The 21,126-nt window shown below is 38.1% G+C and overlaps 1 protein-coding gene across 1 annotated transcript in view; it reads right to left on the reverse strand.

Annotated features, from left to right (window-relative positions):
- The window catches only part of LOC136858019 (TWiK family of potassium channels protein 7), a 266,151-nt gene that overhangs the window by 86,315 nt on the left and 158,710 nt on the right, over positions 1–21,126 (reverse strand). The window contains exon 3 of the mRNA XM_067137223.2: positions 8,061–8,411. Within this exon, the coding sequence (XP_066993324.1) occupies positions 8,061–8,411 (351 nt within the window). The remainder of the gene's footprint in view (positions 1–8,060; positions 8,412–21,126) is intronic.

Genomic DNA, 21,126 nt, shown 5'->3' on the forward strand with positions numbered 1-21,126 from the left:
ACAAAACTCCAAGTATGCTTCAATGGCTCAGTGCTAAGGCACAATCCTAATGCAAAGTACCTCGGGGTAACGCTTGACCGAACCCTATCTTATAGAAAGAATCTTGAAAACCTCGGATCTAAATTGAGATCACGTAATAATATTATGTTTAAATTGTGTGGAACTTCATGGGGTGCTCCAGCAGACACATTACGATGTACTGCGCTTGGCCTCATGTATTCTGCAGCTGAATACTGCTCTTCAGTATGACTTAACAGTTGCCATGTGCAGAAAGTCGATGTACAACTTAACACCACCAGGCGTATCATCTTTGGTACTCTGAAGCCTACTGCAATGCACTGGCTGCCAGTCCTGTCCCACATTGCTCCACCAAGCCTGCAACATTCAAGAGCCCTTGTTCAAGAATATGATAAGATCATGTCCAATCCAACTCTACCTATTCACAGAGATGTTGCAGATCTCTGGAAACAAAGGCTGAAATCCCATAAGCCACCAATGAAAACAGCTAAGAATCTAATGGATGCTGGTTTCAATTTAAAAGAGGAATGGAAAGAGCAATGGACTTATACAGCTCCAGAGTGGCCAAGCCTCCTTAATCCAAACCATGCCCCAGCTGGTTTCAGTTTGCCAAGAAGAACGTGGGCATCACTAAACAGGTTTTGCACTAATTGTGGAAGATTTGCATTCTCCCTTCACCAGTGGGGCTTCAGGGACTCTCCAGTGTATGATTGTGGTGCTTTAGTCCAGACCATGCATCATATAATGGACGAATGCCCTCTGCGTGCTTATGGCGGAGACCGAAAAGACTTTGCTGATGTCTCAGTATCCCTAGTGCAGTGGATAAACAATTTAGATATCCGTGTGTAATTGTTCCCTACTTACCATGTATTCTTTGTAGGATTTTCTTTTGTATAATATTGTATATACTTGTCCATTCTGTAAATTCCATACGCTTAATAATAATAACTTCTGAATTATCACTGTCTGACATGCTTGGTTTTTGAAGGTAAGGTTGTGAAGAATCACACAATAGTAAGTCAACTACTCCAAGAGCTAGCTGGTGCACATGTATAGAGATAGAGAGCCTAGCTATACCCCTAGCAGAGCCAAAGTTTAGTCTATAATAACAAAGAATTTATTCATAGTAAAAGCACAAGCTTATGTATGCAAAAAATAGCATTTACTTTTATTAAAGTAGAAGTAATAGCAAATGCTACATTGTACAAGTCATGTAATCAGATGTACACAGAGTGTATGAGTTGGAGAAATGGTATCCATAATGCTTAAACAAGAATACAAGTGACATATTTTTTTTTAATATAAAGCCCTAATTTTTTAACCCTACATCGGTCGCGCACTAAAATGTTACATGATCGGTCACAATGTATCTGTCAGATATGTTAGGATATCTCGAACAGTTTATGACATTTACTCACTTTCAGAGAGATTTTTAAGCCCCTTTTTAAATAATGAATGTATTATGAAAATACACAAATAATAAACACCACAGCAAAATTCATGCAAAACTTAGAAAAATACCAGTTCAGGTTCGTAACCACAATCAGCATAATAGCTGAATTGTCTATCTTTGGGTACAAACCTAGTGTAGGCACTCCAGTTTATAGCACACAACTTCATTAAGAAATACACATTAATTTTACCTTAAAATTCTTTTAGAAGAGAGATGTGTTCATTACGAATGTCAGGGACCCACCCAAGCCACCCAAAAAGGCACATTTATTTTTTATAACCTATTGAAAAACACAAGGCAATTACAATTTATTTTTCCACATAGATTCCTGCTTTGGAAATGCATTTGTTCCAGAATATGGGCAGCTTTTTGATGCCCTCATCGTAAAAAGAACAGGGTCGTGTCACCAGCCAGTTGCGCACAAAGTTTTTCACACTCTCGCCATCTTCAAATCGTTGCCCTCCTTGAGCTTTTTTAAGCGGTCCGAACAAATGGAAATCGCAGGGCATTACGTCCGGGCTGTAAGGATGATCAAACCTTGCTGTAAACCTCTGACAGACCTCCAAATGTCTCGACTTCAGATTTTTGGTCAAAAGGCGAGGGACCCATCTGGAACACACTGTAGGTCGATTGTGATGATTGTTTGACAGCTCCTATAACTGACTCCGACTTCTTTGATATAGATGTTAATTCCCATAGGGAACCTGAAATATTAGTCCCAAATGAGTAAATTTATAATACCAATACAAATGGTCCATTATTGGACATTATATAAATTTTCCAGCAAACTCATTCCTGGTTACCAGCGTTTCACCCCAGTGTGCTAAGTTGGGCTCATCAGTTGGTAAATAACACACCCACCAAGACATATGGCTAGTGCATACCGTGGAGGCCACTGCGTAGGCTACTTGAAGCCACCAGCAGTGCCAATACACTATGAGAGACTTTGTCTCATTTCCAAAAATTTTGGGGCAGGCCTATGCAGTGGCCTCCACAATATGCACTAGCCATGCATCTTGGTGGATGTGCTAGTTACCAACTGATGAGCCCAACTTAGCACACTGGGGTGAAACACTGTCAACCAGGAATGAGTTAACTGGAAAATTTATAATGTCCAATAACGGACCATTTATATCCGACTTGTTTTGCAATTTCTAATACTGTCGCCCGTCGATCATCATCAATAATGTCCTTAACCATATAAATGTTTTTGTCTGTAATGTTGGTCCGAGGATGGCGATCGTGTTGCTGATTTTCCACATGTTCTCGTTCATCCCTGAACTTTTTATGCCAGGCAAACACACATGTCCTTGACAATGTTTGATCACCGAACTGTGCAGTCAATCTGTGGCAAATTTCCTGTGTATTGATCTCTACACTGAACTACATCATCCAGCATATCTTTGGTCACTAAACAGCTCCATGAATCCACTGGTGTTTTTGCATTTCTTGCTTCACTGATAACTCCAAGTAGCTTAGCCAGTATAGTAAAAGTTCTCCGACGTACTTGGGAAGAACGCTGCACCTTTCTCCACTTTATCACACCATCTTTTCCTATAAAGTATGTACCAGGTTTGTCTACAGAACAAGAGTCATTATCATCCTTCTCACTCTCAGAGTCACTTTCTCTTTCCTCAACAATATCATCATCACTTACAGATCCTTTGTCATTGATACACTCATCACAGTCACTATCACTTTCATACAGAACTGAACAAATTAATTCAACATCATTTGTGTTTCCTGGGTTGAAGCACTCCATGTTTACAGCCGCTAGCATACGCACTCAACAATGTCATGCCACATCACGATCCAGTTGCGCTGTATCCTACAGATACAAAGCCAAGACTAATAGGCAATGTGTGGACAGAAAGAAAGGAAATTCTGACAGGGAATTCCTAGAGAGGCAATGATAAGCTACTGAAAAGTGTAGGCAATGGAACTTATCGTTTAAGAAATATGATGTGAAGAAAGACTCGCGTATCTCACAGATACGGTGTGACTGACGGGAAGTAATTTCTGCAAAAAAAAAAAAAAAAGGGGGGGGCCATCTTCTACCTCTGTTTTGGGAAAAAGGTATGTTGTAAATAGTATATTAGAGTGTGCTAATGCAATTAAAGATGTAGAGTGTAAAACCTTTTCCCATTCCTCGAAAGAAATAGAGAAAGTGACCGATGTAGGTCGGTCTGTTGTGTTAGAGTCAAGGAATTATATTAATGCTTACGGTAGTCTAGACAGGTGAGGTACTTTTAAAACTGTATTGGGGAATAGTATTGATCTGCAAGGTAGACAGACTAGGTTAGGTTCTCATCAGTTCACTACAATCAATGAACCTGTAGAAACAAAACTAGAAACAATCATGATCAACATAGTTATTTTTCACATTAACTTACAGTCAATTAGGAATAAACTGGACGAATTAGATGTAATACTCAATAAAAGGCCTACTGATATTTGGTGTGTAAATGAGCACTGGCTGACTAGAGATGAGACCAATCTATATATACCTCATGATTTTGAATTAAGAAGTATTTTTACTAGAGACTTTCCACTAACACATGGTGGAGCTGCAATATATGTTAAGAAATCACTTAAATTTGAAGTAATAGATATTTCCTTTTGCATTAATAACCTATGTGAATCAGTAGCTATTAGACTGTGTGAATATGATTTTGTTGTAGTATCTGTGTATCATGCCCCTAACACCAATGTAAAATTATTTATATCAGTTAGAGAAGTTGATTTCTTATTTAACGTGTAAATATGATCAAAAGATTGCTATAGCTTGTGACTTCAATATAAATATCTTAGAGGTATCACAAAATACCCAAAACTTCCTTAATATGTTAAGATCGCATGACTTATATTGTACACATGCTGAACCCTCAAGAAATAATGCATGTCTAGATAATGTTGTAACCAATGTATACAAATCATTTTACAAATGTTCATTTCTATGATAAGATGTATTGTCAGACCATGGTGGTATTTGGGTTGAATTTAAAGTTAACTGTAAGAGAAGAGTTTTTGAGTCATCGAAAGAATTAAAATGCATCAGACGTGTCATATCATTTAAAGGGGTTAATGAATTCCAAGACAAATTAATAAGAACAGACCGGACTAGCCTTTATGCCATGAGTGATGTCAACTTTGCATTTTTTTATTTCATTAACGTGATAATGATATATTTTAATTCAGCCTTCCCTGAAAAAGGTGTAACTATTAAGGCCAACAGCTCTAAATCAAGAAATAGAGTTAAAAACTGGTTTACGCCTGATTTGGGTAAAAAGCATAGCATTATGTTAGCTTATATAAACTAAATAATAATTTAGAGGATAAAGAAATATTCAAAAATTACAGGAAATTATATAAAAAACATATACATGAGGCTAAACTTGCAGCAATTGACAGGTATATCCTAAGTGCGAACAATAAATGCTAAGCTGCATGGTCTATCATAAGAAGTGCTAGTCAAACTTCAAATAACAAAGATGTGATTCCTCTAGATCCTGATTAGTGTAATAGGTATTTTATCAATGCACATGAAAGCACATGTGATCAGGATAATAACATTTCATCAGATGGGGATGCAAGAAAACATAATTTCTTAGACTGGTTTCATAACTTTGATCTTCCTTCAAATGTATTGAATAATGATTTTAGATGAGTGGAAGTAAATCTGCTAACAGTCAGAAGTATTGTCACAAATTTTGAATTCATCTAGTACCCAAGACATTTATGGTCTCTCCAACAATACAATCAAAGCAGTTATTGACATGATATTAATGCCATTGACATTTTTAATAAATTTAATGCTTAGACAATGTGTTTTTCCTGACTGTTTGAAGATGTCTAAAGTGATACCTATCTTTAAAAAGGGGGATAGAATGTGCCCATCAAATTACCGCCCTATAACAATAGTACCCATTCTGAGCAAAATTATTGAATCCTGTACATTTATACAACTCGACGAGTACTTTTTCAAAAATAATTTGCTTTACAACAAACAGTTTGGATTTAGAAAGGCTCATTCAACGATGAAAGCAGTTGAATGTGTCATCAAAGACATATTAAATAATTTTGAGAATAAAACAGTCACATGTGCTACATTAATTGACCTGACAAAAGCTTTTGATTGTGTCTCGCATGAAATCTTCATTCATAAGCTCAGTTATTGTCCGACTTGTTGGCTGAATGGTCAGCATACTGGCCTTCGGTTCAGAGGGTCCTGAGTTCGATTCCTGGCCAGGTCGGGGATTTTAACCTTCATTGGTTAATTCCAATGGCCTAGGGGCTGGGTGTTTGTGCTGTCCCCAACATCCCCGCAACTCACACACCACACATAACACTATCCTCCACCACAATAACACGCAGTTACCTACACATGGCAGATGCCGCCCACCCTCATTGGAGGGTATGCCTTACAAGGGCTGTACTCAGCTAGAAACAGCCACACGAAATTATAAATTATTATAGCTCAGTTATTATGGTGTAAGGGGTCATGAACTAAAATTAACGGCATCCTATCTTCATCAAAGGAAACAGATGGTGGTAATAAGTGATAAAAACTCTGGTATGGAAACAGTTAAAGCAGGTGTCCCACAAGGGTCTGTTTTGGGACCTTTCCTGTGTTTAGTATATATCAATGACCTGGCATGTAATGTTCCCTACACATCAGTTCTATATGCTGATGATACAACTTTCCTGAATAGTAATGTTGATATCACAACACTACAAAACCAAGTCAACACATCAGTTAAAATTCCTGAAAACTGGTTTCATCACAATAAATTAACTATTAATGTCACTAAAACAGAAAATATCATGTTTACCTTGGATCACACTGTAAATAATGGCTGCTGTAATTCTGTTAAATTATTAGGCCTACATGTAGATACAAGACTTGCCTGGGAAATACATACATCAGAACTGTGTAAGAGATTAGCCAGTGCGTGGTATCTGTTGCGGAAACTGAAAACCTGCATCAGTCGGGATATACTACTTGCATCCTATCATGCTTTCTTTCACCCTCATATACTGCATGGGATCAGGTTATGGGGCAATTGTCCTACATCAAATAATGTATTTATTTGGCAGAAAAAGGTAGTCTGTCTAATTGCTGGATTAGAATTTAGAGACTCCTGTAAAACTTCCTTTGTGAGTCTAAAAATTATGACAGTTCCCTGTTTATATATTCTTACAAATATTATGCATGTGAAAGAGAATCTTTCCGAATTTAAAGAAAGATCTACAGTTTACATGCATGGCACAAGATACAAGAATGATCTAGATCAGGGCCTCTCAAACGCCCCAAATCTCACGCGTGCAGATAGAGGCGCAAGAGCTCCGTGCACTGTGCATCGCTGCCGCTCGGCATGGCTCGGATCAACGCTTCGTCTCTGGGCTACTCAGCTAAGCTCAGCTCAACTCGCCTATACTCGGCTCAAGTCAGCCCGGATTTGGAGCGCTACGGCGCAAGTGGGACAGAGGGAGACAGGCGGAGTGAGCGAGACAGGCGTGAGGAAAGAGAGAGTAAGCGCTATTGCTCCAAATCGAGGAGTGGGGGGTCTGCACTCTGGTCAACCAAGGGAAGTCGTCTTTTGCACCGTGCACAGTGCATGCACCACGCGCATGCACCCTGAGAGGCCCTGATCTAGATACTCCTTACTCCAGGCTTAGTAAAAGCACAAACAGCCACTGTTATCAACAGCTTAAGATGTACAATAAGCTTCTCCTACCTATTCGAACATTAGACAATAGTGCATTTAACTGGGGTACTGTCACAATTTTTAAGGAAAAAGGCATTTTATAGTGTAGAAGAGTACCAGTATCTAGAATGTGGTATTTCAAAAACTGACCTAATATAGGTAGCTAAAATAATTTTTCTAATGACTCAGGCATTATGGCTAAGATATTGTCTATGCAAAGCTGCATGGTCTATCATAAGAAGTGCTAGTCAAACTTCAAATAACAAAGATGTGATTCCTTTAGAACCTGATCAGTACCTAGCATACATTTTCTGTACTTGATGGTGGAAGTAATAAAATATCTGAAATATCTGAAATATCAAGCTTCTAACATGGTTCAGTAACAGCCTATAAAATCTAATCATTATTGGTAATTTTCCAGCAAATTAGAGGCTCATTGAGTCTTTATGCTGGTCAAAATTGCTGAAATAGCTCATAGGACAAACTTCATTCACCGGGCGAGTTGGCCGTGAGCGTAGAGGTGCGCGGCTGTGAGCTTGCATCCGGGAGATAGTAGGTTCGAATCCCACTATCGGGAGCCCTGAAAATGGTTTTCCGTGGTTTCCCATTTTCACACCAGGCAAATGCTGGGGCTGTACCTTAATTAAGGCCACGGCCGCTTCCTTCCAACTTCTAGGCCTTTCCTATCCCATCGTCGCCATAAGACCTATCTGTGTCGGTGCGACGTAAAGCCCATAGAAAAAAAAAAAAAAAAAAAAAACAACCAACTTCATTCACCGTAATATGAATAGAGGAGATTGGTATACGGTAGTACAAAGAAGCAAAGTGGATTTTCATTGACAGAATGACAGGAATAAAAGGAATGTACCTAGAGCACTTACTAGGGACAAGGTCTCCAAAGCCAATAGTTGTCATGGTAACAAAGCAGAAGTAGAATCCCTCAAAAAAGCCCCAGTCATCCTCCCAGAGCATGAAGAGGCCAGCTCCTACAGAGAGATAAAGGAAGAGGAAGAGGACAGCAGCCACAGCATACAGTGATCGGCGACCTCGCATGTTTAAGTCGTTGATGAGAGCATGGCGCGGTAGGTGTCGGCTGGCCACAGCAGACACGGCACTGGCAAACAAGCAGCCCATGTCAGCAATCACTGTCAGTGTCAGCGGAATGCCCACCATGGCAAACAGGATACAAAAGGTGCATCCCATTTGTGTTACAGGTACGATGTTACCATAACCTGAAATATCATGACAAAAATTACAAAACAATAACAGAAGTCTAGAACTTGATTTAGGCAGAGCTGAACCATACAATTATTTCAACACTTATGGTTTGTTCAAACCACCAGATTCTGAGCTTACCTCCACACCTGCAATATGCAGAAAGTGGCATGGTGACGCATGCTGTCACACTGAGCAGTGAGCTTGATATCAGTGGTATTGGTTTGGTCTAAGTCTAATGTGTCCATCATACACAAGTAGATATATTTAAAATAAAAGGGCTGATGACTTTTGCCTCTTAAAATAACAATCAACTTCCCATTGTTTAAAAGAAAATGTGCTATCATTAAGCTTTATTCCATTGTTAAGTCAAATCAAATCAAATCAAAATCTCTTTATTTGCAAATGAGGTGTCTACCTCGGTGGCAAATGGTACACTAAAATACCTTATTGTCAAGCACTAAATTTTAAATTAACAAGAGACGAAGAAAATTTTCCTAGAATACAATATTATACAATTTACGCTAATAATCATCCTTAATAAATTTATATTGTTTACAAAATTCTACTTATATAATATCTTACAAACATAGACAACTCATATACAGTATGTGAAATTACTTACTTACTTACTTATCCGGCGCTACAGCCCAGTGTGAGCCTTGGCCTCTTCTACGATATTCCGCCATCTACTTCGATCCTGAGCGGCTGGTCTCCATGGGCGGATGTTCATTGCCCTCAAGTCAGCTTCAACTTCATCACTCCATCTATTACGGGGCCTTCCTTGTCGCCGTCTTTTGTCTACTCGGGATTTAACTACTTTTCTTGGCATTCGATCTTCCTCCATTCTTTCCACATGGCCAAGCCATCGCAGTCTCTGTGCCTTAATAAATCTAACTATATCCTCCTGGTCTAGTATGTTTTGTATTTCAGCATTAGTATGTGAAATTACTTCTAATAATAATATACAACTGGTATAAGATTGAAATTAACATTGAATTTATTTACATATTTATATTTTACCTATTTTGGAACCTAAGTAGCATAACGACCGGCTGCGTCTTAACCAGAGCCCCTTTTGCCACCACTTTTCAGAGTTCCTGTAGGGCCTTCACAATTACCGTAGCGGTCCCAGGGCCCTCGAAGTCCCCACTGTACTTCACCCCTACAGGCAGTCCCCTACTTGGGCTGTCCAAACTCCATAGACAAGGGGATGGAATTAATTTAATCACACACATTTTTTATTTACAATATCCTGCACTGGTCGAATGCTCTCTAACATTTCATTTATTTTCTCTGTTGTTGTTTATTCTCTTCTTGAATATATGTACAGATTTTGGAAAAGGATCAAACACTACCCCTGGTAAACTGTTCCACTCCTTCACGCCCTTCCCAATGAATGAAAATTTACCCCAATCGCTTCTGCTAAAATTCCTTCTAATTTTGTACATGTGGTCAGTTCTACCAATATAATTATTTTCCAACTGAAGCCTCTCACGGATATCTCTCCATGCTTCTTTTCCTGTATAGGCTCTATATAATCCTATAAGTCTAGTTTTCTCCCTTCTCTTATTTAAAGTTTCCCAACCAAGTTCCTTTAACATTTCTGATACACTACTCTTTCTCCTGAAATCCCCTGTTACAAACCTTGCTGCTTTCCTCTGCACACCATCTAGTTCTTTTATTAGGTATTCTTGGTGAGGATCCCAAACACTGTTTGCATATTCCAATAATGGACGAACCATACTTAAGTAACTTTTTTCTTTTAATTCTTTGTTGCATCCTTTAAGTAGCCTCATTATGACATGTACGGTAACGATCTGTATGCTTTCCCAACAATGTCATCAACATGACCCTTCCAGTGCAAATTACTTTCAAATCTCACACCAAAGTATTTGCACTTGCCATCTTTAGGGATAACTACCTCATCCAAAGTATATTCAAATTCAGTTTTAAAGCTCCTGTTTGTAAATGTTGTAACTGTTGATTTGCCTCCATTAATCTTCATATTATTTTCTTCAACCCATTCTTGGATACTCTCAAGGTCCCTTTGTAATTCTGAACAATCCTCAATGTTATTTATTTCCCTATAAACAATTATGTCATCTGCATACAATCTTATTTTCGATGTTATATTGTTCCCTAAATCATTTGCGTATATTAAGAAAAGTAACGGACTGATTATACTACCCTGTGCAATTCCCTTCCAAACTTTCTCTTCCTGTGATATATTATTACCTACTTTGACTTTCTGAACCCTTGAATTTAGAAATGTTTTTATCCAACGTGTAACCCTTACGTCCAATCCTATTCCCTCCAATTTCTTTAATAATATTCCATGTTCCACTCTATCAAAGGCTTTGGAAAGATCTATGGCTATGCAATCTAACTGGCCTCCTGAATCCAACTGATCTGATATGTCCTGCTGAAATCCCACCAGTTGTGCCTCACAAGAAAATTTCTTTCTAAATCCATACTGGCTCCTCATGAACCAATTTTTATCATCACATATCCCTCTGATGTACTTTGCTATTAAACTCTCCAGTATTTTACAAACTATACTGGTCAGGCTGATTGGTCTGTAGTTCTCTGGTTTCCTTTTATCACCCTTTCCTTTATAAATTGGTATTATTATAGATTCCTTCCATTCCTTTGGTATTACACTATTATTTATGACATAGTCAAAGAGAAATTTTAAATAAGGCACTATATACCACCCCATTGTCTTTAATACCTCCCCAGTAATTTGATCACTTCCTGCTGCTTTTCCTTGCTGAAGCAGTTGGATTTCACTGAAAATATCTTCATTTGTGAATGAGAAGCTTCTTGTTTTCCTATGTGTCTCTCCCTCTCTATCTTCTGTTATGGTTTCCAAGTCCTGACAATCTTCTACTGAATCTCTGAATTCCCTACTGAAGAGGTTTGCTTTCTCAGTATCTGTTAAATAGTGTTCAACCCCTTCTCCCACCATTGTAGGAATTTGGATTCCTTTTCCTTTTTGATTCCTGATATATGAATACAGCTTTTTCCATTTCCCTTTGTGGTCATTACCCTCTTGAAGAATGCCATTCATATAATTCTCTTTTGCTTCCTTTTTCACTCTATTCAGTTCCCTCATTAGCTGTTTTCTAGTTTCTCTATTCTCCCTACCCTCTGATTTTCCTGTTTACTATTCTACATTTTCTTTTTAATTTTCTTATTTCCCTTGTGTAATAAACAGGGTCTGAGGTCATTTTACCCTTCTTAACAGGTACAAATCTCTTCTCTCCTTCCCAAATGATTCCTTTAAATTTAGCCCAAAGTGTATCCACATTACTCCCTTCACTTATCCAACAACTGAATTGTGATTTAAGGTAAGTTCCAAATTCATCAACTTTAGTTTTTCTGTATAATTTCTTGTCTTGTGTGACCCTCTTATTAAGCCTTTTTGGTACCAGTCCTACATCCATTATTACAGCCTTATGGTCACCTATTCCTTCAATTACCTCAGTTTTATCAACAATTTCCCATGGTTTAACCAGGAATACATCTAGTAAGTTATTGAGACGAGTCGGTTCTTGTACTACTTGTGTAAATCCTCCCTCCCAAATTAACTTATTTGCCAGTTTCTGTTCATGGGTTTCACTTGCAGCTCCATTCCATTCAACTTCAGGCAAGTTTAGATCTCCCCCAATTATTACCATATCATTATTATTGTTTTTATGAGTATAATCTATTATTTTCTCAAATATTTCCATGTCTCTTTCCTCTCTTCCAGGCCTGTATGTTCCTATAATTCCCACCTCCTTCATATTATGACAAACTAATTTTATCCCTAATATTTCATCCCTTTCATCAGTAAACCATTCATGTGAACAATAAGTTTCCTTCACCAGAATAAACACCCCCCTCCCTTTTTATCTCCTCGGTCTCTATGATAGACTGTGTACCCTTCTGGAAATACTTCTCTATTACCCACCCCTTCTCTCAACCATGAGTACCCAAGCCACAGCCAGAAAAAAATTTTGGTGGGGGTAGGTTAGCCACCAAATTGTTGATGTAGTATGGATAACCATATGTTTATAAATACGGTATATAATATATATATAATCCTTTTTGGGTGCTTAAGTAAAATATTAGCTGTATTTGCAGTATCAATTCAACAATATCTATATATATAAAATAGCAGCCAAAACTACTGGACACAATGATATGTAATTTAGGGGCTACATTTATATTACAGGGTAGGTGCTCACTAAGAAAGGATTTTTGGATATTCGCCACTAAAGGGGTGTAAAGGAGGGATTCATTTTTAAAATGTGTATATCTAGATCTCAAAAACTGAACAGTTTAAAGATTTGAAAATTAGTACTTGGAATCTCCTCTAAAAATAAACATGGATTTTTTGTTTTTGGAGAAATTACATGGGGGGGGGGGGGTGGTGAGGGCAAAAATAAGTGAAAAGGGGGTCGAATCCTTTACATGAGGATGTTTATATCTCAAAAACTGAAGGTGTTGCAAACGTGAAAATTGGTATATATCTTTTTCTTAAATAAACACATATTTTTTGGTTTTGGAAAATCCACTTAAGGGGGTGAATTTTTAAAATGAGTATATCTCATAAACTTAACATGTTACAAGTGTAAAAATTGGTACATGGACTTTCAATTAAAAATAAAGAAACAGATATATTTTTGTTTTAAAATCCACTTAAGGGGGTTAAAAGAAGTGAAAATGGGGTGAATTTTTAAAATGAATATATCTCAAAAACTTAACATGTTACAGACATAAAAATTTAAAAATAAAGAAAAACATATTTTTTTGTTTTTGAAAAATTCACTTAAGGGGCAAAAATAAGGGAAAAGGCAGTTGAATGACAATGCTTATGTCTCAAACTGTAGTTGTTACAGATGTGAAAATTGGTACATGGAATCTCCTTCAAAAATAAAGAAACACATTTTTTTTTTTGTTTCTGGATTATCCACTTAAGTGGGCAAAGAGAGTGAAAAAGGAGGTTGATTTTTAAAATGAGTGTACCGGTATCTCATAAACTTAACATGTTACGGGTCCAAAAATTGGTATACATAATCAATCTCCTTTAAAGATAAAGAAACACATATTTTTTTGTGTTTGGAAAATCCACTTAAAGGGGGTTAAAAGAAGTGAAAATATGGTGAATTTTTAAAATGAGTAAATCTCAAAAACTTAACATGTTACAGGTGTAAAAATTCGTATTTGGAATATCCTTTAAAAATTATGGAATAACATTTTTTTGTTTATCAGGAAATCCACTTAAAGGTGGTGGGGGGTGAAAAGGACAAAAAATGGGGTCGAGTCCTTTGAAACGTGAACATTGGTATTTGGAATCTCCCTTCAAAATAACTACTACTACTAAAATGTTTTCATTCCTTATCTGAAGGGGGAGGCGGGCCTCTTAGATGGTGATGCCATCTCTCAGGCCGGGAGATTTGTTACGGCGAAGGAGATGCTCAGAGAAGGTGAGGGGTTGGCGGCTGTGGCCTGTACTTGGAACTGTCTTGGCACTTGCCTTAGTGCAGGAGAATGGAAAACCATGGAAAACCATTTTCAGGACAGCTGATGGTTGGGGCCAGCCGTGAGGTCCAGCCTTGTCCCGCCTCCCGAATGCAGAGGCGTAGAGCCACGGTAGAGCTATGGACACCCCTCCTCTGCTCCATTGGCCGGTCAGAATGCAGAGCTGTTGGACCACGGATCAGCCGTGGCCACATCAATCAATCAATCAATCAATCAATCAATCAATCAATCAATCAATCAATCAATCAATCAATCAATCAATCAATCAATCAATCAATCAATCAATCAATCAATCAATCAATCAATCAATCAATCAATCAATCAATCAATCACTACTTTTCTTAAATGATTGCAAAGAAATTGGAAATTAATTGAACATCTCCCTTGGTAAGTTATTCCAATCGCTAACTCCCCTTCCTATAAACAAATATTTGCCCCAATTTGTCCTCTTGAATTCCAACTTATCTTCATATTGTGATCTTTCATATTTTTAAAGACACCACTCAAACTTCGTCTACTGATGTCCTCCCGCGCCATCTCTCCACTGACAGCTCAGAACATACAACTTAGTCGAGCAGCTCGTCTCCTTACTTCCAAGTCTTCCCAGTCCAAACTTTGCAACATTTTTGTAATGGTACTCTTTTGTCGGAAATCGCCCATAACAAATTCAGCTGCTTTTCTTTGGATTTTTTCCAGTTCTTGAATCAAGTAATCCTGGTGAGGATACCATGCACTGGAACCATACTCTAGTTGGGGTCTTACCAGAGACTTATATGCCCTCTCCTTTACATCCCTACTACAACACCTAAATACCCTCATAACCATGTGCAGAGATTTGTACCCTTTATTTACAATCATAATTATGTGATTACCCCAATGAAGATCTTTCCTTATATTAATACCTAGGTATTTACAATGATCTCCAAAGGGAACTTTCACCCCATCAATGCAGTCATTAAAACTGAGAGGACTTTTCCTATTTGTGAAACTCACAACCTGACTTTTAAACCTGTTTATCATCATACCATTGCCTACTGCCCATCTCACAACATTATTGAGGTCGAGGTCATTTTGCAGTTGCTCACAATCTTGTAACTTATTTATTACTCTGTACAGAATAACATCATCTGCAAAAATCCTTATCTCTTATTCCACTTTACACATATCATTGATATATATATATATATATAAGAAAACATAAAGGTCCAATAATACTGCCTTGAGGAATTCCCCTCTTAATAATTACAGGGACAGATAAAGCTTTGCCTACTCTAATTCTCTGAGATCTATTTTCTAGAAACAGAGCCACCCATTCAGTCACTCTTTTGTCAAGTCCAATTGCACTCATTTTTGCCAGTAGTCTCCCATGATCTACCCTATCAAATGCCTTAGATAGGTCAATCAGGATACAGTTCATTTGACCACCTGAATCCATGATATCTGCTATATCTTGCTGGAATCCTACAAGTTGAGCTTCAGTGAAATAACCTTTCCTAAACCTGAACTGCCTTCTATCAAACTAGTTATTAATTTTGCAAACATGTCTAATATAATCAGAAGGAATGCTTTCCCAAAGTTTACATGCAATGCATGTCAAACTGACCTGCAATTTTCAGCTTTATGTCTATCACCCTTTCCTTTACACACAGGGGCTACTATAGCAACTCTCCATTCATTTGGTATAGCTCCTTCATGCAAACAATAATCGTACATACAGATTTGGTACTATATCTCAACCATGGGCGCCCGCAGGATATTTTCCAGGGGTGGGGGAGCACATTAACACTTTTCTAGATCAACTTTCCTGTTATAAAGAAGATAAATTATTTTGTTTCATTACCTACCTAGATGACGATGATGCGCAAGCAGCCCCACCCCCACCCATTTTCGTTGCAGCGCTTTGGTGCTCTGAAACCGTTGGCTACTTTATGGCCAGAATGAATGGATATTTAGCCTTTAGTTCAGAGATTTTGACCACATAATTTTGTGTTTCCTTTTCTGTGATTAATTATCAAAAGGTTGAGTTCTTAAAATGGTTACAAATGATATAATGATCAGTTCGTATTGAAACTTTCCTAAATTTCTGACTAACTTTTGTAACATATAATACTGCATTTAATTTGAAAAATCTGAATATCTGCATTTAAAATGGAAAATCTGAAAATTAATATTCATTAAATAAAACACACACTCGTCGGACCTTGTACTCACACTTACTTGTTACCTGCTTACTTACACATAGCCTACGTTATTTGAAGGGCGCCAGCTGCCACTCAGTGCAGCAATAATAGAATGAGACTCTTGACTATCTCTAGGGTGTGGGGTAATAAGCTTACTTTTGACAACATACCATATAAGTTCTGGGAAAAGGGAGATTGGCGTTCGGTTTCCCCATTAATTTTGAGGTTAAGATATTTTACTGTCATTGAAATAAAACTATAAATTCGTTTGATAGAAAAAAATATATTCTTTAAATAATAAATAAAAATTAGTGAGTCTTGTTGCGATAAAACAGATGAGAATATGAAATTATGACATTGCAACTGAAAGAAACTAGGCATGAATTTGTATTCTTCTTGACCGGACATTTAACAATTTATACGAAATACTTCCCTCGCTGATTCACTTGACTGTCCGACTCGTTGGCTGAATGGTCAGCGTACTGGCCTTCGGTTCAGAGGGTCCCGGGTTCGATTCCCGGCCGGGTCGGGGATTTTAATCACTTCTGATTAATTCTTCTGGCTCGGGGACTGGGTGTATATGTCCGTCCCAACACTCTCCTCATCATATTCATCATCATATTCAGACAACACACTACACTACCAACCACCACAGAAACACGCAATAGTGCTTACTATACGCGCACTTTATCTTGAGCCCGGATCTCCATAGTAACGAATGGGAACTAGGGCTCAAGAAAAAGTGCGCGTACTATACATCCCTCCATAGAAGGTTGGCATCAGGAAGGGCATCCGGCCGTAAAACAGGGCCAAATCCACATGTGCGACGCAGTTCGCACCCGCGACCCCACAGGTGTAGGAAAAAGCGGCAGGAAAAGAAGAAAGAAGAAGAAGAAGACTGATTCACTTGACTGTACCTTCAACACTTTGAGTGTAATTACGACGTATTCCTTTGATCTGGTGTTTACTGTAGATGTGTCACGCCTAACTTGGTGATACATCCTTGTGACTGCTTCTTCTCCATATAATCTGACTTCTTTGTAAGTCAATATGGTATTACCTCATGGCAGGTCCAGGGTTGCCTTCTCTGACTCCATGGTAAGCCCTTGCGTCCGTGTCTTCAACTAATTGAGCGACCAACTTTGTCCTCACTCTCTCAATGACCAATGATTACTGGCTCACTGAGTCTTCTCCATCTCTCGTTCACACTCGCTGACTGACCGACTGAGGCCTCTTCATCTCGTAGACTTCTTCACTGTTCAGCTTCCGTTTAACTAATGACTGACGCTACAATATGCACCCACCTTTTATAGACGTTGGTTGACACAGCTACGTAATCTCCAGAAATAACAATGACATACTCCCACAATGCCTCAAACCGTTGCATGTAATGGTGAAATCCCCTGGGGCGGCTGAGTCTCTGAGCGAAATGCTAAAAGCTCACGATGACGTAGCCATGACGTAGCAATGACTTGGCAGAATCGCCAGTAGTGCAAAATATAACAACGTCATATCCAACATCTGATATATAACAATTCTCACTGTACATGTATTGAGTGTTATTCTACATATACGTATATATGCATACACTCAATTACAAATACGCAAGCGAGAAGCAATGCATAATGGAATTGAATAATAATTATAACAAAATAATAGTAATCTCACAGATAAAATAATAATCATACGGACATAATAATAATAATAATAATAATAATAATAATAATAATAATAATAATAATAATAATAATAATAATAATAATAATAATAATAATACAGATAAAATAATAAAAATACAGATATCATCTTGTAATGGGATTTGAACCATTACAGTATTTCCAAAAATTAGAAATCAAGCAATTCTTAAAATTGTAATGTTAACTATGGTTAGTCCACACCAAAGTTAATAAACAATGTTGACGAAACGAAGTTAGTAAACAATGTTAACGAAAACATTTCTCAATATGTCAATAAACTTTTGTTAACAAACTTCTTTAACATTGTGTCCACACCAAAAACTGTTTGTGAGGTTACAATAGATAGGGTCAGGAAGAAGAAAATACCTACAGCTGCCGCTTTCATTATTTTAACTAGTGCAATTAGAGAAAAGCGCACACGCAAAGTGTGGCAAAGAAAAATATTGGTAAAGCGTTTAGAATTGGAAGAATTGGAGAGGACACTTATGTCAGAACTTTTAATTACTGGGCGAGTTGGCCGTGCGGTTAGGAGCAGGCAGCTGTGAGCTTGCATCCGGGAGGTAGTGGGTTCGAACGCCACTGCCAGCAGCCCTGAAGATGGTTTTCCGTGGTTTCCCATTTTCACACCAGACAAATGGTGGGGCTGTGCCTTAAGGCCACGACCGCTTTCTCTCCATTCCTAAGCCTTTCCTGTCCATTCGTCGTAATAAGAGCTATCTGTGTGGGTGCGACTTAAAGCAAATACCAAACCAAACCCCATGGCACTACAGCCCTTGAAGGGCCTTGGCCTACCAAGCGACTGCTGCTCAGCCCGAAGGCCTGCAGATTGTGAGGTGTCGTGTGGTCAGCACGACAAATCCTCTCGACCGTTATTCTTGGCTTTCTAGACCAGGGCCGCTATCTCACCGTCAGATAGCTCCTCAATTCTAATCACGTAGGCTGAGTGGACCTCGAACCAATCCCCCAGGTCCAGGTAAAAATCCCTGGCCTGGCCGGGAATCGAACCCGGGACCTCCGGGTAAGAGGCAGGCACGGCACCCCTACACCACGAGGCCGGCACTTAAAGCAAATAGCAAATTAAAAAAAGAACTTTTAATTCATGATGCAGCAGGCTTTCAAAATTTTCTGAGAATGTCCCCACATGACTTTCAGTTCCTGTTGACAGTAATCGGGCCTGAAATTGCAAGAAATGATACAAATTATCAGAATGCCATCTCTATTAATGTTAGGCTAGGTAGAACTTTTAAGATTCGTAACAACTGGTGACTCCTACACTTCACTTATGTATTTGTATGGTGAATCGATTCGATTTTGAGTATTCCGCGCTACGAATTTGCGTGTTCTAATTGCGTCTTTGCGCATGTGCGAACCGAAATATTAACGAAAACACGAAATGTTAAAGAAAAGTTTCATTCACAAAAGTTAAAGAAATTTTATTTAGCAACATGCTCGAAAAGTTAATGAACACGTTATTTTGTTTATTAACACACGGAAATGTTCATGAACATTGTTTATTAACAAAGTTAACGAAAACATGTTGGTGTGGACGAACCATCGGATTTTCTAAACAAATGGATATATTTTGAGATAATACCAAGTCACTGTGTTAAATTCAACTGTAGAAATATCTCTAAAACTCATCCTGGCTAATTATTCGAATAGCACGCACAATGGGATAATTTGTCAGTTACTTAAAAATAATATTCCCAAATGTTTAAAAAAAATCTAGTTTTGTACTCACCGTTACAGTGGATCATCACGTTTTTCCTCTTCTTCACAGCCAATCATGAATATCTTGCAGTGCTCTTGTTAGAATAATGAAAAAACACTTGTACGGAATGACAAAATTTGTAATGTTCATTTTATTTCCTCACACACTTAGTTTCACGGTAGTGATAAAAAGCACTAGCTACGCAAATGTTCTGTCTACTTTAAATGAGAAGAAGAAAGTACGAATCAAAAATCTGCACTGATTTATCAGGAATATGAAGGCTTAGTTTCGTAATACGATTTTCAGCATACAAATTCATTCAATCAAAACATATCTATCACATCACAAATATTATCCATCATTTTTATTAAAATGGACGTAAACTACGCTAAAATCTGATTAATAGTTTAAATTACTTTTTTTAAACCACGCTTAAATCCGATTAATAGTTTAAATTACTTTTTTTTAAGTAATATGTCCCTAAACAACAGAATCGGGTAAGAGAAGTTGCATTCTTCTAGGAGCTTCTTTGGAAAATCGTGTAAAAACGTTTTTAATAAACTTCTGTTTGTCCTCGGCTATTCTTTCACGGTGCAAAGACAGCATGCAAAGCCCACTAAGTCGATCGTTTGTCATTGTTGATCTAAGCTAAGATTTCACCCTACGAAGCGTGCTGAAACTCCTCTCCGCTGTGCACGTTGTCGCGGGCAGGGATATACAAAATTCTAAAACAACACCTACGCTTGGGTAAAAATCCTTACTTTCTTTTAAAAGTTCCAGGAAATTCATATCTGGTTTACAGTCCTTGGTTTGCCACACGTCATACCACAACTCTGCGTCCACCATTAACCTGTCTATTTTGTAGATATTAGAAACAACTTTCATGGAATGCAAAAAATCTTCCTTTCTTAATGTCTTCATAACACAAGGATGGAGAGAATACAGCATCAGTATGGTTTTGTTTTGTTCTCCAAAACGCGACTCTAGAGACTGTATCAGTGAGTCCATGTAGGGAATGTAGATTGAAACTCTGTAATAGTCCTCGGCCATAGTTTCATTGTGGTTCGCCCTGTGACGCTGCTTGGCAGCGAGGCGAGGGATCGTTATTTCAAATCCACTATTAGAAGCTGTGTCCTCAGCATCTACCATTATTCTTCGAAAGTGGGTAATTGCGTGTGATCGTTGCTTTTTAAAAAGGTCCAGTTGCAACAAGATATGTTCTCTAACTTTGAAGAGCTCCAGTCCTTCCGCTTGAAGGGAGTTTGTTACGGGTTCTAAAATGCCACTGTATTTTGCCATTACGTGAATTGCAACAATAAAGGCCGAGTTCGATGCTGAACAGTGAAGATTATGTGCACGTTGTCGAGTCTTGGAATTGAAACTTCGGCAGTTAGAAATATTTTCGAGAGCCTTCATGATACTGGAAAAGTTTTCTGAAAAGAGCCTAATGCTTTTGTACTTTGAGGACCATCGTGTTTCACAGAAAAGAGGCAAGTTACAGATCTGCTTTCTTCGGAGTGGACTTTCACGAAAAAAGTTAATTATTTCCTTGATGGTACCTGCCGCATTATTCACAACAGAGAGTTCATTGAGGTCGTTTATTACCAGGTTA

The sequence above is a fragment of the Anabrus simplex genome, chromosome 1 (assembly GCF_040414725.1).
Source record: "Anabrus simplex isolate iqAnaSimp1 chromosome 1, ASM4041472v1, whole genome shotgun sequence".
NCBI classification, from domain to species: domain Eukaryota; kingdom Metazoa; phylum Arthropoda; class Insecta; order Orthoptera; family Tettigoniidae; genus Anabrus; species Anabrus simplex.